A 24,457-nucleotide genomic window follows, 5' to 3' on the forward strand; every position below is an offset into this window, starting at 1 on the left:
TGAGTTTCTTGCATGTTACCAAGCCCTTGATTGATGGGTTCAGCTGCTCTGAACGTCGGGTTTCTTTCGAGTCGAACTTGCAATTCTGCAGGCGTGCCCGGCGTACAGCTTCCGCCAGCTATCCTGAAGGAATATCGGCGTGAACCAGAGGTCCATGAGCGTGTGTGCGGCCCGTGGTTCTTCCCAGCAACAGCCAGATCCTGAGTGCGATTTTGAATTATTTTGCGATTTTGCCAAGCTGGTCTCAGTCGTAGTCAAGAGAGTCAAGACCGGCTTCGACAACGTCCCAAGTTCTTTTGCGTAGGTCGGGCTTGGGTTCGTGGTTCTTGTTCTTGCCTGCTTTTCGCTTTTTCTTGTTCTTTGGTTTGGGTGGTTGAGGTGTCGCGGCTTCCTTGGCGCTGTCATTGTCGCCGACCTCGCCAGCTTCAAGATCTGCTTGCGAGGCTGCAGAACGACGCTCTTCGGCCTTTTCCTTCTCTTTTCTTAGAGCTTCAATTTCAGAGTGGCGGAACATGGCAATTTGCTCATCGGTGAGCGTGCGTTTGACACCATCTGGGTAGTACCCAAGTCCGTCATCTTCTTCCTCGTAGTACTCTTCGTCGTCGTATGCAGCGCTTTCATCGCCTGCATGCTTCTCTGGGCTGAAAAAGTCGCTTTTGAAACCTTGCAAAGCTGCGTCAGAGAAGTGCGACTCAAAGAACGACGTCAGCTCGTCCTGGCAAATGTCAGTATGAAGAATGGGGCAGGTTGGCGCGTTTGAACTCACGTTGCTGATGTTTGGAACGGCAAAATGGGCCCGGCCTTGACCCGATCCGACCGCGGCCATGATGAGCGACTAGAATGATGCGGCGGTGAGACTTTTGGTCGTTTGTGGTTTTGTTGAAAGTAAGAAAAGAAATTGGAAGGTGACGGAATGAGGCCAAAGACATGCAGTGGGCCAGGCGCGTCCGCGAGCTTGGATCACGTGTGGAGACCTTACCTCGTCACGCTGGAAGCAACGAGGAGTGGACGCGACCAGGTGCATCTGCTGCCAAAACCATGCATTTTTCTGCATAAGTGTAGGACCTCTTTGGACATTTCGATCCGTCACCTAGGACCCCATCTCCCCGGCCAAATATTAGTTCCGGCTCAGCAGGGCAAGTGCACTCTGAAATGCCCGCAGAACCTCCCTCACTGACACGGTGTGAGTCGGACGCGCTGAATGGGAAGATGAAGGATGGGGACTCACTGTGCTCCTGCTTCTGAGCCATATTCTGCTCTTGCATGTTAACGTATCTCTGTCTGGTGTGGAGGCGCTTGACTGCGCGCTCGTTGTCATGGGCGCTGGAAGTTGAAGCCCAGATATTGAAATACTAGATACATGGTCAGTTAGGCTCTGTAGTTTGTGCGGGCAGTCGCACCTTGACAAGGCCTTCAAACTGCTCCAACAGCTCTCGCTCTTCCTCATCAGCGTCCGCGAGCGCCTTCTCGTAGCGGGCCTCAAATTCTTCCCAGTCGAAATCAGGAAAAGGACCGGGCGTGCCTGGCGAGATGTTGTCGTGACCGTTGGTTGCCGGTTGGTCGACCCGCGGCTCAGGCGTCTTGGTGCTCTGAAGAGACTTGGGTTTCTGTGATCCGTTCGCGTCCTCGGCCATCTTCTTTGATGTTTCGTGTTAAACGATAGTACTGTGAGGCCGAGCCCGAATAAAGTTTTGTGTTTTTTCTACTATCAAAACGTCGTTCTTGGTCACCACAAAGGGAGTGTTGGTGGTGTAAGGGAGGTAGTGAGTGTGTTCGCTGTCGGGCTCAGTGGAGAAAGTCAGAAGTTCAGAACTGACAGCGGCCGACCGCCTCACTGGACTGGACCTCACCCCTGGAAGGCGGTCGAGAGTGGTGCTTGCCTCAGCTCACTCCATTGCTGCGCTGCGACCGCCAAGGCCTGTTCAGGCAAGTGTGGCGTTGATTGGCCACAGCACCTCTGTGGCGCGCCGCAGGGATTCAAATGGGTTGGGGGACCCCCCTGCTGCCTGCCCGGAGTGCCGCCGCGACCACGGCCCTCGATTGTTTCCTTTCTTGGCTGGCTCCCTTTCAACGCCGCCTCTCACCCGACCTCGCCCTCGTGACTCGATATCTTCGAACAGGACCTGCCCAGTCAGATCGCCTGGACACTGCTGCCGACTCACTGCGACTTCGACTTGGGAACTGCGTATTTCACATCGCAGTCTCCCTCCGAACGTCTTGCACTCAACTCAACCTCATCCGCCAGAAAGTCAAATTCCCCACGTCATTGCCGTTGCGACTTTCTGCCCATGCCGCTCCCTGATTGTTTTGAAACTCGCCGTCTCCTAGCTCTTCGAACTTTGACACGCCGCATGCCGCCAGGATGAACTGCGACATTTGCCAAAGGCCGCATCATCCCCAGCAGCGGCCCTTTCTCTGCGCCGTCGATGCGCGCAACCGCTGCTATGAAGGCCGTATGAGAAACCTCCAGGCATTGATGGAGAATGAGTCTCTTCAGCAGCAGATCAACGACTTGCTGGCCCAGACTGGCCCGGCTAGCTCTTCAACCTCCACCGTCGCTATTGAAGCCTCAGTCTCGGACCAGAAGAAAGCCGAGGACAGGACCGCTCAGATCATCGCGCAAGCCGACAAGCTGAAGAGGGAAATCGCTGCTGCCAAGAAAGAAATCGCCGACCGGAAGGCTGCTTTGTCGCGCCGCAAGTCAGATCTGACATCTGCCTCTGATGGTACTGAGGCCCGGAGATCCAGACAGTTGGATGAGACTGAGCGCTCGATCTCGGTAACCAAGTACAAATGGAACCGCAGCGCCGATAATATGGCGACTACCCGAGCTTTCCTGTGCATGGAGGCCGCCAAGTTGTATGGACTTCGCCGAATCAAGAAAGGGTCCTCATCTCGATATGAGTACAAGATTGGTGGGGTTGATATCATGGATCTTTCATCTATGAATGGTAAGTCGCTTGAACTGGATACATGCTGTGAATTTCTCACTGACCCGTCCAGCCGTGTCTCCCGAGGCATTGTCCACATCACTTGCCAACCTGGCCCATATCGTCGTACTGACGTCGCATTATCTCTCGATCCGCCTGCCCGCAGAAATCACTCTTCCGCACCGGGACTATCCTCGTCCCACGATCTTCAACCTCGCGTCCTCATATCAGCACGGGGATGTCCCATTTCCTGGTTCTTCTGTCATCCCCAACCTAACCTCAGATGATCGAGACAGCCAGCCTCATTATGTCCCGCGACCTCGGCCACTCTATGTCGATAAGGCGCTTCCCACTCTCGCAAAAGAAGACTCCGTCACGCATTCGCTCTTCCTCGAGGGCGTCACCCTGCTTGCATACGACATCGCCTGGGCCTGCTCCACACAGGGTGTCTCTGTCGGTGATCGCAACTCGTTCGACGACGTCTGCCACATGGGCCGTAACTTGTACAATCTGCTCATCGGCCAACAGCTGCATAGTACTCAGACAGGTCGCATCTACCCCCCAGTGTCTTCGTCGCCCGCAACGAAGCACGACAATCCAGAGCAAGAAGAAATCGGAAAGGCGTCGTCTTGGATGGGACGCTATTCCCATGGCACAACTCACACGTTCCTCGGAGGCGCGGAGGGTTCCGATTTCATCCGCAGCTTCAAGCTCCCCAGCCCCTTGAAGCTTGCCGATAAGCTGAAGAAGAAGCTTTTGAGCGAGGTGGCCGTGCCGGAATGGGAGGTTTTGGAGGACGATGCCTGGGCCCTGGACGATACCGAAAGTGCTCAGAACCGGACAGGTGGTGGAACAAATGGATGGACGAAGCTGAAGAACAGGTAATCTAACAAAGAAATGAAACATCCGTACTCAAACAACAAGCTTTGCTGGTGGCCAGATTCTTCTTCCAATGACTCTCCACACTCTCCGTAGCCCTGTTTTGTTTTTTGTTTCCTGTTTTGGTTGGTTTTCGTGTGTTTCCTTGTATTTTCTTGTGTTTTTTTGCGGGGAGTTTTTTTTTTCTTCTTCTTCTGTTCATCTCTTTTCTTCGTCTTCCCACCGTCTCTCCTCTTTCTCTTCATCTTGAGTAGAGCGTATTGACTCATTGCGGTTGAGACCGCCTTTCTTCCTCCACCATCCTCATCCATTCCCTCAAAACTCCCTCCATCTCATCTGCGTACACGATATCTTGTTGGACGAGTCCTTCAAGGAGGTACCTCATCCAACGCCCCAGAAGATCGTTCACCTGTTCTCTGGTGAGGAAAGTCTTCTGATCTTCCGGGGCGCCGGGCAGGTCCTGCCACCTCTCCTTAGACAAGAGCTTGAGTCGTCTTTGGCCCCCCCACCTCTTGAACTTCCTAGCGGTCCCAGTATCCTGGCTTCGACGCCCAAGAATGTCGAAGAGTAGGCGGAGGACACCCAGGCGCTCGTCTCTGGTTGCGGCCCCTCCGTACGTGAAAACGCTGTCGGACTGGTTCTGTTCGGCCCTCTCGCCGACCCGAACAATTCGGTCCCGGTGGCCGTCTTCGCCACCGGCCGCTTCTTGGCTTTCCGACGCCGCAAGCTCCTGCTCCAATTCGCGTCTTGCCTCATACACACTCTGTTGATGGTCTGCGATGTCCTCTGCGGACCTGTTTGCTCTGTTGCTCCTGGGAAGAGGCAGAATCTGCCGCGTCTGCGAGAACCAGGTCGGCGTGGGGGTATCGCCAGTCTGTACGGCTTGCTCTTGGTTCCTCTTCTCCTTGGCCTGGGCTCTGTTGCTTGAGCGGCCAGTTGCCTGTGACGGCTGCTGAGGGTCTGAGGCCGATGCGGGCAATGGGTCAGAGATGGAAAAGATCGCGATGCGTGGTGCGTCCGGGGGAGCGTCGTTTGGGACTGCCGCCGAGCCGTTACGTTTGGGTGCGAGCACTTTGATTGACGTGGGAGTCTTGGGGGCTTCGGGGGGTCTCGCGGCAGGGGAGCGGATTACCCGTCCGTCTGGTCCCAATTTGGCGCAGCTCGTATCCTTGGATTTCTGAGTCTGAGCCGACGGCTTTGTTGTTCGCAAGGGGCGTAGGGGATCTGGACGTGGGGCTTTGCGAATGATTCTTCGAGGCGGGACCGATGATGGACCACCAGCCGCTGATTGTGGATTGGGGGTCGGAGTCATGGGCGTATCTGGTGAAGGACGCGATGCAGAAGGTTGAAGCGGCAGCGTCAGCGTGTACCAATGCTGCTGAGCTACCCGTGGTCCTGTTGAGGCTTCTGTTGTCGTTCCCGTACGTGTTTGCTCATGTCGCTCGGCTGTCTCCTCGTTAACGGGGTCAGCGGGCCCTGCCACTGACTCTGTTCCCGTCTCTTGCGTCTGGCTATCCTGCTCGTGGACAGGAGCGACGGGGGCCGAGGGAAGAGCAGACCTGCGAGGAGGTGGCGGTGGGGGGGAGTAAATGTCGTCCAATAGGTCCGGGGATGGCGACCTGGGAGGGGTTGAAGGAGGAAGGGAGTAGAGGTCATCCAAGGGGTCTGGAGATGGCACCCTGAGAGGCATTGGTGGAGGATGAGCGTAAAACTCGTCTGGAATTGTCGGTGACAAAATCAACGGCGGTGAAGAAGGGCCGGCTTCAACGAAGGTTTGATCAAAAATCTCATCGATTGGACCGAATTCGCCTGGAGTGGCCGGCAACTCGGGACGAAGATCCTCTAGAACGTCCATCTCGATTTCGCGGTCGATGGCGACTTGCGTCGCGAGCTGGCGAGGTGTGTAAGCGAAGAGTGGATCATTCTGCATGTCCGTATCCACGATCTCGACGGCAGGAGTGACGCCAGAGAAATTGTCGTGCATGTCGCGGTCGGTGTATTGATGCATATTGAAGTCTTGGGCTGATCCGATGTCATCGGCCATCTCCTGGTCGTCTCTCGTTGTGGTCTCGAATTGTGTAACGCCTTCCATCATGTTTCTTGCATCTTGATTCGTCTCAACCTCAATAACTTCCATGGCGTCTCCGTGGACATTGTTGATTCCAACAGTAGCGACAGGAGGTGCTTGCTGAATGACACCGTCCATAGATCCGTCATGAGTTTCGGCGACTCTTTCGACTGCCACGGTGGGTTCACCGACAACGCCGTCCATCAAATAGCCACTGTCTTTCTCAAGTCCCTCGGTCTTGTCGCTAGGCTGGGTTTCGACAACCTCCATCGCCTCATTGTCGTCAATCTGTGCGTTCGGGGCAATTGTGGCTGAAGAGCCAGGCGCATTTCCGAACGCAGGAAGCTGTGCAGTAACGAGGGCAGACGCAACTGTAGTACTTGAAGAGACAGACGGCAAGGTTGAGGATTCCGTAGGGATTGGACGAGAGGCAGGTCCATGGCCGGATCTCTGTGGCTCCTCGGGATCACTCAGTCTGCGCTTGTGCGTGGCAGGCGATCTGAGTGCCAGAGCAGGGAGAGCAGGGACAGGCAACTCGGTTGAGGGAGTATGGACTTGTTCGAAGACATTGGTGCCAGGAATCGCGGGCTGTTCGGGAGGCGCGGGTATAGAAGATGCAGACAGGGGATGATCGGGGAGCATCAAGACTGCTCCGCCGCCGCCCAGATCGTGGTCATCGTCCTTGTCGTCGTCGTCGTCGTCGTCACCGTCGTCGTCCTTCTTTGCGTCTTGGTCTCGCTCATCCTCGTCGTTGGTCTTGTCCTCGTCCTCGTGCTCTTGCTCTTTCTCAACTTCGTTGTTCTTGTCAGACTTCGTGACCTGATTCTCTTCTTTCTCGGTCTTAACCTCGTTTTGCGCCTCTTCATGAACGTTGTCATTCAATTCGTCCTCGCGAGCACTATCCTCGTCGATAGGCACCACATCTGAAGCAGGGATCGCGGGCTCAATGGTGGCAATGGGTGCGTTGTCGGTGACGGTGAAGACATTGGTAAGAGATAGACGAGGAGCGACGTTGACAGGAGCATCATCCGTGACAGTAAGGATTCCGGTGCAGGAAAGAACGGGAGTTGCGATGATGGGGGCGGTGTCAGCGACGATCAAGATGCTGCTATACGAGAGTACAGGAGCGATATTGGCCGGGGCGTTGTCGGAGACAATAGGAGCAGCGATGATGGGGGTGGTGTCGACAACGGTGAGGATTTTGCTCAGCGACAATTGCTTCTTTGTGGCCTCGTTGGGAGGTTGGAGGACCCTCCCTTCGCTCACGTGAAATATGCCATATTGGCGGTTCTTTGGTATCATGTTGTAGTTAAGACGGCGGATGAGTCGAGGCTCAGGGACTTTTGCAACCTTCGTCTGAAATGATGCGATCGACCTTTCGGTCTTCTCGTACTTCCGAAGCTTCTCCTTCAGGCTGGCGACCTCCTCAGTGAGGCGGGCATTCTCGGCCGAATGCTGCTCAGTCTGTGCCTCCTTCAAGTTGTCTCTCTCCTTTAGCTTGGTAATCTCCTCGATGAGGGCGGCATTCTCGACAGAGTGCTGCTGAAGCTGAGCATCAGCATCAGTAACCTCCTTGACGAGGCGCGCGTCTTCCGTCGCTAGGTCTTTGGGTTGGTCCACCTCTGGAGGCGGTGGACCGGGGGGTCTAACGGCTAAATTAGCAATCTGCAATGCACTTGAGAGTAGAAGGAGAGGAGGCTCACATAACTGGGCTCTCGTTCGTCGAGCTCCCTTGCTAGGGGAGTCCGTCGAAGAGGGTACCAGGCCGGGGTCCAGAAGTCCCGGGCTTTGCGAATTGGCACTGGGCCGAATCCGTTGGGATTTCGTAACCGAAAGAGATCAACGTCCGCCAGAATAAAGCCATGTAGGCAATGATAAGCTTCAGGGGCCAGGCGACAGAGCTAGCGACGTCCACCAACATCCGACCAAGCAGTCCACCAGTCAACTGGTACCAACATTCGGCGAATCTGGCAGAGTGCCAGACCCGAGAGATTGCCATGCTGGCCAGGTAGACAAGAACCGCGAGGAATGGATGATTGGCGGCCGTCTGGAGAACCAGGTTGGCCTTGTCGATGAAGACTTCCGTGGCCATGATGGCGAGTGGAGTGTGGAATCTTTGGTTAGAGGAAGGTAGGTAAGGTAAAGTAGCGTCCTAAGACGAAAAAAGGGGAGCTGTCGCTGATGTTGAGATGAGTTCGTGCTAAAAAGCGATGAAAGGCTGCTGAAAAGCGGCGAATGTAGGAAGGTATCTCGACTCAACGTTGGCGAAGAAGGGAACAGGAAGAGGTTTTTTTCAAAAACCGAGTCGGGGGACGAGATTGAATAGACTGACTGGACGAGGGCAGGTCGATCACGTGCCTGAGGCGGTAGAGTGGGGCGGGTGAGCTGAGGATTTCCTAATCGGGGTGAAGTGAAGTTGAGATGCCAACGCTCCAGCACCCTAAGGCACCAAACGCAGCGGTCCCTTCAGGGGACCTGAGCCCGTCGCACCCAATTATTCTATTCGTTGCCCTAGTGACGTCAATTATATTCTGGTGAAACTTTCTTCAGGTTGGCGAAGGAATCAGGAGCGCACAAAAAGCAGCCCTTGGAAAAACGACGTTGCAATCGTGATGTTCTCGGTGAGCGGACCTCACCGAGCGCCCCCACTTACTTCGTCTGGCCGCGTTTGATTCAGTCCGTTTGCCAACGTCCTTTAGTCTAAACGACGTTTGCAGCACGCGCTCTATTTCATTGTGCTCATGTCATTCTATGTTCACATGAAAATTGGGATTGCAATGTTTCGATACTCGAGAACAAATACTTGTTATCAGTCACAGGAAATTGGGACAAAGGCCGCAAGCTCAGTCGACATTGGCGATCTTCCGTTTACGTCTCGCGATTGTGGATTTTTTTTTCTACTTGGAATTGATCCCTATTCTTTCCTATTTTTTGCTGGCAACTGATATTAAGCACCCATTTCAATCACATCGTGATGCTGACACCACATTCAACCGCAGAACCCAAATTTGGTTGACGATCACGCCTTCAAGAGCAAGATGCAAATAATTGACCAGAGATAATCTCATTTGGGTAAAGTAATACGACAATAACAAAACCAAATGTACCTTATTCGACTACACACAGGGTATCCTCACGGCGCCATTAAACCAAACCTGCCTCCCACCGACATAATCCCAGCAACAATAATCCACCATCATCACTCATTACAAGGTAGAACTAGTAATGCCTGCAGCCAAACGTAAACCTGCTACTCCTACTGCTTCTTTCCTCTTGCCAGAAGTCTCTCATGAAGGTCCACAACCACATCGCTCCATGAAGGGGCGCCTTCCTCTTGAGAAAAAGCCATCTCACCCAAATGAGTGGACAAGAACTCCGCAATCTTGGGAGTATTGAAATGCTCTCCGTATACAACCGTGGCCTCAGGATGAAGCGAGAAATCGACGCCGTCAGGCTTGCTCGCTCCCCTGATCTCGAGAGCAATCTCCACCTTGGTCTCCAGCGGCGCCATGAGAAGTGAAGACTTGACCGCGATAGACGAGTCAGAAACTCTCGCAACGGTGGTCGGGAAGGTGATGTTCAGCCGACGGACATGATTGGAGGTGGAATTGGCCTTGTCCCACGCAGTGCGAACCATGTGGAGGAGATCCGCAATTTTAGTGCGGCTCTGCGGCAGCCCACGAATGTGGTCCCGAATGCATTCCAGGAAAAACTCCTTCTCCGGCGTCGACGGCACGGGTTTGGATGCGCGATTCGCGGCAATGTACCACAAGTCGATCCTCGCGTTCTTCTTCCGGGGCTGGAAGGATGCAATGTCGAACACAATCTCGATCTCGCGGAGGTACGTCATGGAGATTTGGCTGCCGGAAACGCCAGTGACGGCCCAACCGTGCTGCTTCTCCAGGGCATCGACTCGTCCTGAGGTCAAGTTAGCGAAGCACAAGATACGGAATCCACGTTTTACATACCCTTGAGTGCACTGATTTCACCTGTCGACCAGCCGCGGCATTCCTCGCGAATCTTCTCCGCTTCCTTGATATCCTCGTGGCACTGCTGCTTCTCCTGCGTGAGGGTCTCAACACCACGCTCGGCATCCTCGAGTTCTTGTCGGAGCTCGGCAATGAGTTGAGTCTTTTCCTGAACGTCGCTTTCGACCTCTGCGAGATCAGCCCTGGCGGTCTCGAGTTCCTCTGGGTCGCAGTCCGCCAGTTCATTGGCGACGGCCTGCAGGTTGCTATACTCTTGCTCAAGTTCGGTGAAGCGAGACACTATCGCAGGAAGGGTGGAGGCGAGCAGCTTTTGTTGCTGCTGGAGAACCTTTTCATCGGTTTTCATTCCCTCGGCAATTCTGATAAGCCCCTCCTTCAGACCCTCCTGGAGCTTCATTCGCCACTCGTACCACATGGCCTTGCTCTCGAGGCGCGCATGGGTCTTGCCGTTCTTGAACTGGTTGTCGAGGATATTCTTGAAATCGGGAGAGGCGGACATGTACTCCCGGAAGAGAGGCGGGTTCTCCTCAAAGGTCTCGGACTCAATCTCACGAACGATTCTGCGCCCCTCGGAGATGTACTTCTTCAGTTCGCGGCATGAGTGTTGGTAAAGTTCCAGCATTGGTACCGTGCAAGCGCCGGCAACGACACAGCGCTCCAAAGACAAGTCCTCTTTCCCACCCATCTCTCTAAACATGTCTGGTGCCTGAGTATGCCTTCGCTTTGTTGTCGTCAACTCCATGAAGCGGATGGAAGTCATGTTGAGAAAGTCCTGAAGATGAATGCGCTCTTCCGACTCGTCGTTCATGAGCTCATTGTCTGGTCGAACAGGCGAGCCATCGAGGTTCATGGGGTGAGTGGCGGTATCATCCTCAACATCTCTGAAGCGTCCTTGTCCGTGAGGGGACTTGGCCGTGCTTCCACTCTTCAATGGCGACTCAGAATGTGTCGGCGTTGCCTTGGTTGTGGTATCTTCCTCCAAGAAACGTTGGGAGGAACGAGTCAATCTGCGACCAGTAGTGTCGGCCTTGCTAGGGGGCTGTGCCAACTTGACGTTTTTCACAGGACTTCCTTGGTGTCCCTTGAGTCTCTTGACGCCGTCGTTGTCTTCGCGCTCCTCCTCGTCATCAAGCTCGGCAGGACGCTTGCCAAGCAGGCCCTTGGCGCTTCCGACGTGGAGACTCTTGCGACCCTGGAGGCGCTTCTTCTTCGGGCTCAAGCTGTCAATCATCTCCCTAAGGTTGAGCGTTGCGTCCTTCTCATTTTCGCCATCCGCCTCGCGCTCGAGGATTGTACGGCCGTTCTCTTTGTCTTCTTCATCTTGGCGGTCTCTGTCGACTTCAATCTCAATGACCTTTGGATCCCCAAAGGTGACTCCGCGGGTCTTTCCGGGTACGAACTGCTGGGCGGCTTCGCCAAGAGATCCTCGTCGGTCAAGAAGAGCAGCAACGCGGGGAGATCCCAGTCCAGGCTTGTCTGCGCCGACACCAGAATGTCTGCGGGGCTGGGGAGTGAGAACAACAGTGGGTGTTCTTGCTCCAGTTGCCGGATCTTGCTGAAAGACGTTCAAACGGTTGGCAGTATTTTCAAGTGATGGTGTCGTGGGCTTTCTCGTTGGTGATTTTGAAGCAGACTTGGGAATCGACTTGGTCGGTGACTTGGGACGTCCTCGCTTCTTGGAAGACTGGGGTGTCTTGACTGGCGAGCTGTCCAACGGAGTCGTGGCCACTGGTGGTGGCGCTGCAGACTTCGGAGGGCTAGGTGTCCTGATACTCCTCTCTGGGCTTTTGGAAGGACTCCTAGCTGGCGACTCGCCAAACAGGCTCGCACGAGGCATGCTGTTGCGGAGGCTTCTGCCTTGGAACGGGTTGAAGCCAGGGCTGTCTGCCGGGGCGTTCTTCTTGACCGACGCAGCCAGCTTCTTTGCAGGCGATGCTGGCTTCACAGACATGGTCTTGGAGGGCGTGTCGGGCTTGTCGACCTCCTCCTCCATAAGCTTCTTTGCGGCAATGCGAGCCTCTGGTGATTGAGGTCCTCCGATGATGCCTCCAACAGCTGCAGTCATGTCCATGCCCATCGTGGTGTCCTCTGCATCAGCCGCCTCAGAAGTCGGCAGAATACCTCCAACAGCTGTGGTGATATCCATGTCCATGGTAGGCTCATCCTTCTCCGGAGAAGCGATAGCAGCGCCCAGAATCTTTCCAACGCCAACGGTCATATCCATGCCCCCTGTAGCGTCATCTTCTTCCATCGGCTTGTCTGGTGATGACATGATCCGGCCCAGTCCAACGGTCATGTCCATGCCCAGTGTCTCATCACCATGAAGCGTCTTATCAGCCGCAGGGAGAATGCCACCCATGGCAACAGTCATGTCCATGTCCATTGTTGACTCGTCCATGACCGAGTTGTCGCGCGTAGTCATGGTCCTGCGACGCTTTTGGGATGTGTCTCTCTTGGTCTGGGACGGCAGAAGACCACCAATGACAGTTGTGAATTCCATAGACATGTCCTCATCTTCGCCCTCGTCTAACAAGGTGTCGTTGGGATTCTGTTTCTGTATACCTCCAACGGCGGTAGTAAACTCCATGGTCTGGTCTTCCTGGCTCGGCTCGGCAGCTTGTTGGCTGACTCGGGACAGAATACCGCCGATAGCACGTGTGACATCCATGGACATGTCCTCGTTGGGGTCGAAAGCACTCTGAGAGGTCTTGTCTTTCATAATGCCACCAACCGCTGAGGTGATGTCCATATCCATATCCATGTCATCGTCGTCTTCGTCTTCGGGAGGACTTTTGCGCGCAGGCGGGGGAGGGGCGTTCTCCTGGTCCTTGGCACCCTCGTCTTGTGGCTTCTTCTTGATCCAGCCGAAGGAGGGAATGACTTCCTCCTCCTCCTCATCGTCGTCCGAACCAAGCCGCTGAGTTCCTGCCTGTCGCGCAGCCATCCTCAGAGCCTCATCTAGGGTGTCGTTCTCGTCGTCGGATGCGACCGTACGACCAGACATGACTGATGCGCCAGTGACCTCATTGTCGTCGATGGTCATCATCGTGCCATCGTCATCCGAAGAATCGCTGTTGGAGTCCGAGTCCTCGACCTCTTCATCTCCATCCACCTCCTCTACCGCATCAGCAGGTTCAGAATCCGAGCTGAAACCGGATGCGGCCGTGTTCTCATCGTCGGTGAAGTCCATCAGATTTGCGGTGGAACTGCGCCTGCGCTTCTTCTGGTGGAGCTCTCTCTGGTTCTCTGGTGACTCGGGAACTATTTCGTCCACCTGCTCTTGCGGCGTGGACGCCCGATCAGATCCCTTTCCATTTGCGCTAGATGCACGTCGCGTCGAGTCTGTTGACGCTGTCGAGTCTTGGTTGAACTCAATCTCGTGGAATGTGTGAAGGGTCGCCTCGGCGGCAAATGATACTCTGCGGTTGGCGAGCGACTTGCGTCGCGCATCTCTGCGCTCTCGCTCCTCTCGTTCTCTAGATGCGGCCTGCTGCTCTTCCTCCGTGCGCAAGGCAATCTTAGAGCCAGACGAGCCGCCGGCGGAGTTACCAGTGGATGTGTTCGTGGGGGTACTGGCCCGGGGCGGTCCCAGGTCGATAAGGTCTGCGTTGCGCTTGCGGTGTGGTGGGATCTCGGGCAGAAGCGGCATCGTGGGCTTCAAAATCGATCGCGGCGGGGGTCGTGACGGCACGGCGAGGGACTGCGAACGTTAGCTGGGCGTGCACAAGACCAAAACACGAGCATTCTCACTGCTCTGCGGTTGCCATTTGCATTTTTGAGGGCGTCTAGGCCGCCGGGGCCAATGCTCTTGCTTCGCGACTTCTTACGACTCTCTGCAAGTGTGGTGCCGACGTCGATGGTCGCATTCTCCTTGTCGGTTCCCTTCCTCGACGTCGTCGGTGCGCCGATGGACTTGCGCGTCCGCCGCGTGGAAGGCATGGTCGCGTCGCCGAATGAAGCCATCTTGAATATCGGTGTGGCGATTTGGCTAGGAGGCTTCAAGTGGGAGGGCCAGACGTGCACATGTCACGTCTTAAAGAGCAACGCGATTGTTGGTGGCGTGAATGTCCAAGTTCGTCAAAGTCCCCTAACACACCCCAAGTACGGGTGGTGGGCTGCATGGGTCGGTGTTTACTTCTGACCGGGCCTCCCATTGGCTGCTGAGGAATGATGTCAACAGACCGCGTTCGGGGGCCCGTGGTTGCTGTGGTGTCGGCTGTCGCCGCCTCGGGACGTCGATTCTTCCTCTGCGCCCCACTCTTTGGCAGGTCACAGCTCGCCGTGGCTGGACAGCATGCACCAGCCACACACCGCCCTCGCTTCCCGAAAAAAAAAGGGAAGGAGCCACACCCACAGCCCACAGTTGCAAGCCCTAATCAGTTTGCTCGTGCGTGCCAATCCAATCCGACTTGGAGTCTGACCAAAAAAATCGCAAGGTTCAGCACCTCGACTTCTAACCCAAACAGCACCCACCCGCCCAGTCGACCCGCGACCGCATCACGACGTCAAGATGGCTACCGAGTTGACCGTCCAGTCCGAGAGGGCTTTCCAGAAGCAGAAGGGTATCTTCCTCAACCAGAAGGTCAAGGCGAAGTCTGCTCGCCCTGGCAAGAGCGGCCGCAGATGGTACAAGGACGTCGGCCTGGGTTTCCGCACCCCCAAGACTGCCATTGAGGGCAGCTACATCGGTACGTTTGCGAGCACCGACTGCGAATGATGTGGTGGGATTGTTGGCGCACGCGACACGGCAAACGGAAAATTTCGACATGGGATTTCGCGACACTCGAGAACATCGAAAAGAGTTTGGGCACTCGAGGGGAAGAGGAGGAATTCAGAATTGGAGACACCGACACCGACACCGCGCGCTGGGATATACGAACATGCACACATGCAACACCATCAGAAACACGATTGCTAACGTTGGCGCGTCTTACAGACAAGAAGTGCCCCTTCACCGGCCAGGTCTCCATCCGTGGCCGTATCTTGACCGGCACTGTCGTTTCCACCAAGATGCACCGCACCCTCATCATCCGCCGCGAGTACCTCCACTTCATCCCCAAGTACGCCCGTTACGAGAAGCGCCACAAGAATCTCGCTGCCCACGTTTCCCCCGCTTTCCGTGTCGAGGAGGGTGACCAGGTCACCGTTGGCCAGTGCAGACCTCTGTCCAAGACTGTATGTTCCGACCTGCCCCCGCGATCTCTTGGAGACAAGACAATCGTATGAATCACGGTTGCTAACATGGCCACCAGGTCCGCTTCAACGTCCTGCGTGTCCTTCCCCGCACCGGCAAGGCTGTCAAGAAGTTCTCCAAGTTCTAAATCGGCTCATTGGCATTTACGGCGTGACTGCGGTGTGGGTTATTCATTTCATACCGGATGGGAGGTCATCAGGGAAAACTGCATCCACAATGATTGTGTTATAGATGCAGAATCAAGACCAAAATGAATTCGATCAGCCAAACAGCTACGTGGTCGTGAACTAGAGGTTATGTTTCTCTGGGTGACCCGGGCACACGATGGGCTTGTGATTTTTGCGGGAACGGAAAACTACGATGTGCCTCAGGTCGAATGAACGAAAAATGATTAGGGATTGGAAGTACAGCTGTCTTGTCCGTGGCCTTTGTGACGTGATATTTGAGTTGCCTGTGTCCCGGCCCCGGTATTCACAATGCCCATGACAGAAATTCCGACACAGTTGGGCGTTCTTGACCAACCACCAACCACATTGAAGTACGGCACAGAGTGTTGCATGCGAATAGGAGTAAAGTTTGCAAGCCACAAGATCGCGAACCAAACTGCTATCTAGACGCTGTGATACTAGCCTCTGAATAAAGACTATTAGAAGATAACACTCCTACCTCACAGTCAGCTTCTAGCAGGGCATGGCGGTAGCTCGACAAATAGAATTCGATATAATTAAGCTCACAGTACAGTGATATGTACAGTGCGCAGTCACGAATTGACACCACCCATTGGTGTCTTTCTGAGCATCTGATTGGATCACCAGATTCCGCCTGGAAATTCTCGAAGAGCTTCAGTTTGCGACACCCCTCCTCCCCTCCCAAGCTCCCCAAGATACCCCTCCTCATCCGCCCCCTCTCTCCTCGACATCCTCCTTGCCCCAGAAGCCCTCATTCAAAATGGGCTGGTTCGACGGCTGGTTCGGCTCCAGCACCACCACCTCGGACCCCCTCAAGTCCCTGGACCCCAAGCTCCGCGAGTTCCTCGAGCGCGAATCCCCCGTCAAGATCCAGCAACAGATTCAAGAGGCGGAACAAGCAGCGGCCGCCGCGGCAACAAAAGCAGCAGCAGCAGCAGAAGCAGCAATCTCTGCAGCGACAACATCACAAACATCACAACAAAACAGTGCCGACGCACCAACAGACTCGAGACCCAAAGTGCCCAAGGAGAGCCTCTTCCAGGATGGACGGTACGCGCACCTGTGGAAGACGTACCGGCCGTACGCCGAGATCGAGGCCGAGAGCAAGACGGACCACGAGAAGCTGATGGACGTGCTGGACGGGTACAAGGAGCGCAAGCACAACATCGGCCGGGCGGCGCTGGAGAACTGCGCGCTGCAGCAGGAGGAATGGGTGAACTGCATGAAGAGCGGCTCTTGGGAGGACAGGATGCAGATGTGCAGGCACCAGGTGCAGCGCTTCGAGAAGTGCTATACCATGCAGACGGTACGTTTTCTTCCTGCTCTCCAGATGTCGCGACGGCACCAAACAAATTACTCGGGTTATTCTAACACTCCGCTCCTGCACACAGAGATTCCTTAAAGCCCTTGGCTACCAATCCGTCTACAACCGCCCGGCGCAGGTCGAAGAAGACATCCAAATGCACGCCGACAAGCTGTACCAGCGCATGGTCGAGCAAGAAAAGGCCATCGAGGCGGCCAAGCAGGAAGGCCTGCCGGTGCCCAAGTTCGACCTCTCAATACCCGCCGCCGCCGAGATGGCTCCTGCCATCCAGCCTCGGCCAGATCTCGAGAAATCGTGGAAGGAGAAGCTGGAGCAGCTGCCAGAAGAGGAGCGCGCGGTCGAAGAGGCGGCGCTGCGGGCGGATCTGCAGGCCAAGGCGGAAGTTGCCAAGAACGTGCAGAAGCTGTGGGACGAGCAGGAGAAGGAGAAGCAGCAGCGCAAGGCGGAAGGCAAGGCGACTGTCATGGACCGCATCACTGGAGCTTTCGGGAGCAAATAAGGCTCGTCGAGACCGGTGGAGAACGATTGCTTCAATCAGGTCATGGAGGAAGCCGGCGTGTGTTGTAATTGTACAAAAGCGGTCGTCAACTCGGACCGTGATCCCGTCGCTCAACCTCACGATGGAGGTTTGCCGTGTTGGCTATAGGTTTCACGTTGTACTACTAGAAGAGCATCTACAAATGCACAAAAGAAGCCCACGTTGGAGGCTACGATCTCCAATCTCAAGAGTTCGCAAGTCTCTCGTTTCCATCACTCAGTTACCTATCGCCTTTGGCATTTGCCATTGACATCAGACCAAATCTCTACTGCTATAGACAACTACACCGATCGTGATCGGCCCGGTGGCATTTCGTAATGTGACTTCATCAACCTCGCACACACCCGAGAACGAAACATGGCGAACAGGCCAGAACGCCCCGCTGTAATTCCCTCAGCAGGGACTGCGCCGCCAAGTTCCAACTTACCCCCCCAAATCATCCCATCTCAACCGCCTCCCGCCCCAGAAAGCTGGCAAACTTAGAACCTCAATCCGAAGAAATGGAAGAGAAAAAAGCCCAGCGCCAGGGATTCAGCTCCCGGTCCGAAATGTCACTGTATCACCTCCACGTCACGGCAATTGCACACCTAACCAGGACGTACTGAGTAACTAAAGTAACTGCACGGAAAGGGGGTTGAATAAGCCGCCTCTGTGTACGAATAAGGTAAGAGTTCGCGTTTCGCTCAACTTTAGAGCGTGCGGGTTTGCGGAACGCATCCTTTTCTCCCCGGTGTATTCGTCCAATTTGCAAGACCAACTAGCCAACCAGGACACGGAACCCAGGGGAAGAACGGGGAAGGAAGATACCTCGCTCTCACGAGCTGAAAGGTTGCAAATAAGCAGGGGATGAGACGAAATGAAGAAGAAGGGGACAAAAAGGTCGCATGAAGAGGCGCGGCACGACGGAAGCGACAACGGAAACTCTAAACAGCTTCTTTCCCGTGACTTGACGGGCGAGCAAGAGACCAAAAGTCTGACCGCACCGCCGGGGACCCGATGACGACGATTAAACGAAGAGCGGTCTGTCTGGTCTGGTCAGAGAATGATGCAGGAGATGACAGGGTGCTGTGACCGAGGAGTGACAAGCTAACCCAGGACGAGTTGATCAACTAGTTGCGGTTGGCCTCCCTACTACCAGCGGCTAGCACGATGCCTTGCCTCCCCCGAAAAGCCCAGAACTTCTGGGCACGTCAAGTGTTCTGCACCACTCAGCCCTCCCGGCGCCGAGAGGCCACTGCACGCCAAGCTTTGCGGGTAGATCTCTTGGCACACACTTGGCAGCCCAGGGACAGCCGCTTCGCTGGAATCTCGCTTCAGGTCCCAAGACATTTTTGACCACAACCGACTTGTAGAAACAAGCTTGGCAGCATGGAAAACCTTTCAAATGTTTGGATATATGTTCAATTTTTTTGATGGTTATATTATATAGCCCATAAATCATTCATACTCCGTCAGGGAGCACTCGCCAAACGCCACGGGGAGAGGTCGACCATGAGACAGAATGGTAAAATGGGGTAATCGAGTTTGTCTCAAGTCATTACCTCTCCCCTCTCAATCGGTCATTGTCGTTGTCTGAGGTCATGAACTCGTCTAGCAGCAAGACTCCTCGCAGCCGCAGAGACCGCAGCAGATCTCGCATCCGGCCTCCTCACCACCACGGAGGGACATCTCGGGCTGGGGCTCGGCGGACTGTTCATAATCAGGTCAGCGCGCGTTCTCTTGGTCGCTGGTTGGATCTAGGACTTACGGGCTGCTGAGAGACGATGCCATTCTCAGAGGGGACCTCCATGGGGGCCTGCTGCTGGGGAACCTCGGGGGCGGGCATTTTGATGATGGGGTTTTTGGATTGAAGAGGTGTAGAGTTGAGTGGTAGTTTGTGGGTGGTATCGAGGGAGTGGTAGTTGTGTTAAGCAACAACAAGAAGATGGACCAGCAGAGAAGACAGTCTGGTCCCGCGTCTTTATGTACTCGACTCACACATCCTTCACAAGGCACACAACACACACCAACAACAAGCCGACCTCTCTCCCCGTGCCATGTTCTCCATCAACACCCCCCCCCCTTCCCCCTGGCTCCATGGCTCAGCTGAAGCAGGTAAAAGCTATCGGTGGCCGAGGGTCCCTAACACATTGCCTCCTGTCCTGCCTCATCCACGCCCCCCCTTCTTCTCCCCTCATCGCATCCCCTCCACCAACCACCCGTCGTAGGTAAGGTAGGTACTGCGGTAAGCCCCCTTCATCGGAAGTAAAACGGCAAACCAGGGAACATCACCGGCGCCAATCATCACCCGACATCCCAGAGCAAGAATCCAGTTTTCCCGTCGTTGCAGCCACTCAGGGTCCAGGGTGGGAAGAGGGCGAAGGGGGCGTGTAAGGCGGCTTCGCCTTGTGTGGTGGGTTGGGGAGGGAACTTTGATGACGGACCCATGGGCCCGTCGAGCTTCAAGTGCCGTACTTCCGGATGAGAGTTAAGATAGCCAGACTTGCGCTGGTAGGTGGGAGGGAAAGGTACATCACCCAGTCGTGGGCCATGACACGAGACGACGCGCAGCTCGCTGCGGGCGGGAACAATACACTATGAGAAAAGAGTAATAACGACAGCACACGCTGGAAGATGCCGGCGACCGCCACATGCGGAGAGTGGGGCCTGGGACCACGCTGTGAGAGAGCTGTTTTTCCCACCTTCTGCTCACCTTACCTTGACCTTCCACTTCCCATGACACAACACACACGGCCACCCCGACTCAGTTGTCAGGGAAATTGGGACGAAAAAAAAAATTAAAGGGCAACACGAAAAGGTGGAACTGCGCCTCGAATGAGGCTAGTGACGTCAAAAAGAGAACCATGCAGAATGCGGCACATCCAGACAAAAATAGAGGGCATCTTTCAGAATTCGGGAGGTCGAGAGGGTCCAGAGCGAGCCTGCGACTCAGCCCTTTGCAGTTGTGTTGTTGCAACTTGCAATTCGGCCACCGCGAAAGAGCGGCGTTGCATTTCAATTTGTGCTCACGGTCTTTAATCTGGCTACTTTTCCCTCTTTTGGGGGCGGGTTGCAAGCCACACGGGGTAAAATAAGGTTCGCACCACAGAGCGCTGTCAATCGCAATGAGCGCAAGCCGCAACATTCCTGGTCCTAAGTCTTTTGGTCGTCACTAATCGAGCGAGCCGAATGCCGACTGCCCTGGGTATCCCTGGCCAAAACCACCCGTCAAAACAACCCCCAACACCCAACCAACCGTACCTACATGAACACCCTCAAGCATCGTCAACATCGGACATGACGTGGGCTGAGGCCCGTTCCCACTGCCTCTTCCCCATGTCTTCCCTATCTGCCCTCCAACGCCACCGCGGCGCGTTCTAGGAATGCATTGAAGTCTTTGATCTGCTTCAGCGTCCCCCCTGTGTCGCTCTGCGTACAGGCCTGGTCTGTAATCCTCGATATCAGTATCTCGAGGTTCGCCAGTTCCGCCGTCTTCTTCTCGGCTGGGCCGAGCTCAGGCGCCGCACGACCTCGCTCTACCGCCAGGTCGATGTCATGCATCTGCGAAGATAAGCTCAATTGGTTCTGTGGGACGCCCGTTAGTCAATTGTAAGGCTGAGAGATAGCTTGCGCTTCGTGGAGGAGGGGGTGCTGACCAGAGCTTCCTCTTTGACCTTGTCGTGCTTAATTCTGACGGAATCCTTCCGGACAGCCACCTGGTCCCGTTCGGCACGGATGCGCATGATTTCGTCCCGAAGGGTGATTCTCTCCTTTTGGACACTGCGTACCCGCTTGCGCAAGCTGTGGAGTGTGTCGAGGAGGATGGTCTAGAACGGGTCAGCTATGGCAACCACGCCTTGGAGATCATAACCCACGTGTTGGAGGAACCGGTTGCGCAACTCTTCCCGGTAAGCTTCCAGAGCTCGCATCTGCACCCTACGCTCTTTCTTCGTGGCTGCGTCCTCTGCATTGCGCATGCCCTCCTTAAGGGTCTCCAGACTTGTCCCGAGGACCTCTTCACACATGGTGGTCAACACATCCACAGTGTTTACTCCGCCACGGCTGGTGAAGGGGATATCGGCATTGAGAATGTCTGCGTCGTCATCGTCGCCTTCAGCTTGACTCTTATTCGTCGTAAACCGTTGCACTGGGATTGCAACAGTCTCATCTCCTCCTGGCGAATCTGAATCCTTCTTCCTCCTCCGTTTGGGGGCGGCTTTGGGCGGACTATTGGTTTTCGAAGCTGCTTTTGGCCTTCCTTGTCTCTGTTTTGCCGGACTGGCGTGGGTCTGTTTCTTGCGCCTCTTGGGCAGGGGGTCTTCGTTATCCTCATCTACAAGAGTAGAGTCCTGTTCGGCAGACGGCCCTCTTGGGCTTCTGCGGGGCCGCTTGCGCCCCATTCGTTCTGCCGCCTCGTTCGCGTCCACCTCTTCAGCCACACTCTCATCTGGATCCTGACTCGGCTCCTGTTCCTCCACTAGCGATTCCGGCTCGGGTTCAGGTTCTGGCTCCGAATGTAGCTCAGTCTCCGGGTCAGGCTCGGGTTGCGGCTCTTCTGTTGGTTCATCGGAGTGTGCCACCGATTCTTCGACTTGTGTTTCGTGCCGTGATGACAATTCAGGAGACAGAGTCCTTCCGGCAGACTTCCCGGCACCATCAGGTGATAGCTCGTCGGCATCTTCAGCCACAGATGCACCAGAGTTGCGGCTCCCACGGCTGCTTGTCGACCTGCGCGTACCGATCGTGGTCCTTCGAACTTTGCTAACGAGAGGTGATGAAATGGGTACCGTCTCGGTTTCGTTGTCTCCGGGAGATAAAGCATCCTGTAACCTGGCACTCGAAGCCAAAGCACTGCTCGTGATCTTACGGCGTCGGCCGCTCCCTGGTGCATCGGCAGGACTCTCCTCGACTTCGGTATTGGCCGCTGCGGCCCTCCGGTTCACGGGCGAGATAGGTGGCGCGGGTATGACCGGCCTCGGGGGCGGCAAAGACTCGACAGTGTCCGGGTCTTCTTCCTCTACGATGGTAGTGGGGCTCGTGTTTGGCAGCTCTGCTGCGGGCTGCGCAGATTCTATCGACGACCCCTCCTCCAATTCTTGGGTTTCTGGCTTGCCGGGTGACTGTCGCGCTTGATTGATACCGGCCGGTGCAGGCAGGAGAGATCGCGCGGCATCGGTGTCCAGTTTCCTTCGCTTCGCAGATGTGTTCGGGGTCGGCGTTGTTCGGGGTGGCGGCTGCTCCGGGCTCGTCTGGGTATCGATTTCGCTCGTGAGGTCGTCGCCAAAGTCCAATTGAAATGAGACATCCTCAACTTGGCCATGTCTTTGTATCGTCAGTTACATCTTCCAGCAGCGATATTCAAGGCACAGCTCACCCCGCTCCGCGCATGCGCTGTTGCATGCGTTCCGCCCGAGCTGTCTGATGTTAGCATCATCGGCGGGGCGATTCACGTCAGTTCAAGGTCTTACTCGTCATGGTGGAGGTTAGGGCTGCGATTAAAGCGCTTGAGCGCTGATACAATGAATCGGAAGTAGAATACGACTCATCAGAGACGAGTCCGACGTCAAGTCAGGGTTGTGATGTTTGGATTGAAAGCTTGAACCTCAAGGCTCTACTTGGGGGTGGAGGGGCGCGTCGTGCACTTTGGCAAGGCGTGACGCGCGCCTCCCCTTACGCTGAAGATCCCTGTCACCCTTGCGTGTGGCCCGTGCGTCGTCAACTTCATCCGATGTCCTGAACAGCCTCCAATGACCTTATGGGCCTTTTCCCGAAACATCATTGTTCCAACTTCAATATCTCAGTCAATTTCTCTGTACAGCTGTAGGACTCGCAAAACTGTTCGTGCTACTTCCACCATCTCAAAGAGCTCAAAGAGCGTAATCCTCCAATTTCAACTTCGGAATATTCTCCAACATGTCATCGATTCCCTCACGCAGCTCTTCCAACTGGAGCATCAAGGGACACTTCGCGCGACCCATGCACTTATGAGCCAACCCCTTGTCGATCATTGCATGTACCGCGCGAGAAAGCCCCTCCGTGGTAACTTTATCGGCCATGTCGTTAACTTTTCAAAGGCCATAGCTCTGGAACAGCTCGATGTACTCGCTCACGCGATTCGGCTTGGTGCATATCTCTCGCTTCACCTTGTCGCTGTCGCAGAGAGCTTGGTGCTCCTCGTCGTTTCGCTGCTGCTCGAGCCTGCGCCCGCAGGCCCTGCAGCAGAAAGTGCGTGCTCTGTACACCTGGTCGTCCTCCTGCAGGTGACCTTGAAGCGTTGTAATGTCGGAGTGGATGGCATGAACGCCAAATCTGATCTTGTCGGCCATGGTCTGTCGGATGTCGCTCGGTAGCCTCTTCTACCACGTGTCCTGCTCCCACGACTCGACCTCGTCGAAGGTCAAATTACGCATGCCCTCGTCTCAAAGCTGCATGAGCTCTTGGGACGCTTCGAGGTCCACGGCTGCCAAGGTAAGGCGGCCAATCTGCTCATGATCGGGAAACCCTGCCTGGCTAAGTCGTGCAGGTGAGGCTTGAACCACGTAGAGATCCAAGAAGCAAGCGGACGTCTGAATCAGAGAGCCTGACTGCATTGTGCGATCCCACAGAGTCTGTCAATACTGAGGTGCTTGCTGCCTTTGTCCGGGAAATGCGCAACTGACAGTAGGACCAAGCTCGGCGCAGTCGATTGCTCCAGTCTCCTCGATCACTTTTCAAAGTCGTGGCGAAGCATGACGGACGACTCCAGAACATACTAGGACAAATTCAGTTGTCCTCGAAGAGTCATTGATTACGTGAATAATCAAACCCTCCATTCTCGCCGAATCTCGTTTCGTAGAAATGGTTCTGGACGTAGTGGTCTTCGAAAGTTGTAATGGATTGCCGGTTGAAACCGTAAGTGAAAATAGAGAGGGGCGGAACAAGATTGCTTGTTTTATTGAGCATGCAAACTATTTTATACCACTTGGATGGAATTCTGTTCGGTGTTGTAAAAGCATTTCGACCATGAATGGCCTCGACCCAAACCCATATATCCATCCCTGAAGAGAAGCTGTGTACGGCCCAACTCCAGAGCGAGTTTTAAGTTCTAATTATCCATGGATGGCGCTACTCGTGAGGCTTTACTTTGCTCGCAGAAATTCATTTAGTACACGATTAAGTTCTTGAAACGGGGCACTTATGAATCTATCCATCGAAGCACCGGCCGAAGTGCTCTTACTGGATTTATCTACTGTGGACCATCTTATGAGTGGGCTATGAAACTTCCTCAACATGTGTCTGTCCATTGAATAGATTTTTGAGTGTCCACCCGCGGTTTTCTAGACCACTAGCTGAGACTCTATATTTATCATTAGTTAGTGAACAACCTAA

The 24,457-nt window shown here is 55.0% G+C and overlaps 8 protein-coding genes across 8 annotated transcripts; 3 read left to right on the forward strand and 5 right to left on the reverse strand.

Annotated features, from left to right (window-relative positions):
- Positions 1 to 244: 244 nt before the first annotated feature.
- On the reverse strand, positions 245 to 1,895 carry GCG54_00000139 (uncharacterized protein; the record flags this gene model as incomplete). The annotated part of the gene is made up of 6 exons (XM_045400282.1): positions 245 to 715; positions 767 to 835; positions 1,179 to 1,352; positions 1,401 to 1,637; positions 1,716 to 1,776; positions 1,891 to 1,895. 6 exons carry the CDS (start codon positions 1,893 to 1,895, stop codon positions 245 to 247), a joined length of 1,017 nt encoding a protein of 338 aa, XP_045265932.1.
- Positions 1,896 to 2,362: 467 nt separating this feature from the next.
- GCG54_00000140 (uncharacterized protein) lies at positions 2,363 to 3,815 on the forward strand (the record flags this gene model as incomplete). Its single annotated transcript, XM_045400283.1, has 2 exons — positions 2,363 to 2,951; positions 3,004 to 3,815. 2 exons carry the CDS (start codon positions 2,363 to 2,365, stop codon positions 3,813 to 3,815), a joined length of 1,401 nt encoding a protein of 466 aa, XP_045265933.1.
- A 403-nt stretch (positions 3,816 to 4,218) lies between these two features.
- Positions 4,219 to 7,969, reverse strand: GCG54_00000141 (uncharacterized protein; the record flags this gene model as incomplete). Its single annotated transcript, XM_045400284.1, has 4 exons — positions 4,219 to 4,726; positions 5,297 to 7,522; positions 7,581 to 7,608; positions 7,708 to 7,969. Coding segments are annotated over 4 exons (3,024 nt in total), but the record flags the coding sequence as incomplete, so codon positions are not given.
- Positions 7,970 to 9,133: 1,164 nt separating this feature from the next.
- On the reverse strand, positions 9,134 to 13,829 carry GCG54_00000142 (uncharacterized protein; the record flags this gene model as incomplete). Its single annotated transcript, XM_045400285.1, has 3 exons — positions 9,134 to 9,795; positions 9,846 to 13,566; positions 13,617 to 13,829. 3 exons carry the CDS (start codon positions 13,827 to 13,829, stop codon positions 9,134 to 9,136), a joined length of 4,596 nt encoding a protein of 1,531 aa, XP_045265935.1.
- A 547-nt stretch (positions 13,830 to 14,376) lies between these two features.
- On the forward strand, positions 14,377 to 15,187 carry GCG54_00000143 (40S ribosomal protein S11-A; the record flags this gene model as incomplete). The annotated part of the gene is made up of 3 exons (XM_045400286.1): positions 14,377 to 14,554; positions 14,803 to 15,041; positions 15,119 to 15,187. The coding sequence occupies 3 exons, from the start codon at positions 14,377 to 14,379 to the stop codon at positions 15,185 to 15,187; spliced, it is 486 nt and encodes a 161-aa protein (XP_045265936.1).
- Positions 15,188 to 16,008: 821 nt separating this feature from the next.
- GCG54_00000144 (uncharacterized protein) lies at positions 16,009 to 17,071 on the forward strand (the record flags this gene model as incomplete). Its single annotated transcript, XM_045400287.1, has 2 exons — positions 16,009 to 16,554; positions 16,640 to 17,071. 2 exons carry the CDS (start codon positions 16,009 to 16,011, stop codon positions 17,069 to 17,071), a joined length of 978 nt encoding a protein of 325 aa, XP_045265937.1.
- A 1,629-nt stretch (positions 17,072 to 18,700) lies between these two features.
- On the reverse strand, positions 18,701 to 18,935 carry GCG54_00000145 (uncharacterized protein; the record flags this gene model as incomplete). Its single annotated transcript, XM_045400288.1, has 2 exons — positions 18,701 to 18,799; positions 18,858 to 18,935. The coding sequence occupies 2 exons, from the start codon at positions 18,933 to 18,935 to the stop codon at positions 18,701 to 18,703; spliced, it is 177 nt and encodes a 58-aa protein (XP_045265938.1).
- Positions 18,936 to 20,434: 1,499 nt separating this feature from the next.
- On the reverse strand, positions 20,435 to 22,564 carry GCG54_00000146 (uncharacterized protein; the record flags this gene model as incomplete). Its single annotated transcript, XM_045400289.1, has 5 exons — positions 20,435 to 20,674; positions 20,746 to 20,916; positions 20,965 to 22,411; positions 22,464 to 22,503; positions 22,558 to 22,564. 5 exons carry the CDS (start codon positions 22,562 to 22,564, stop codon positions 20,435 to 20,437), a joined length of 1,905 nt encoding a protein of 634 aa, XP_045265939.1.
- Positions 22,565 to 24,457: the final 1,893 nt, after the last annotated feature.

This window comes from Colletotrichum gloeosporioides (assembly GCF_011800055.1).
Source record: "Colletotrichum gloeosporioides strain Lc1 chromosome Unknown consensus_33, whole genome shotgun sequence".
NCBI classification, from domain to species: domain Eukaryota; kingdom Fungi; phylum Ascomycota; class Sordariomycetes; order Glomerellales; family Glomerellaceae; genus Colletotrichum; species Colletotrichum gloeosporioides.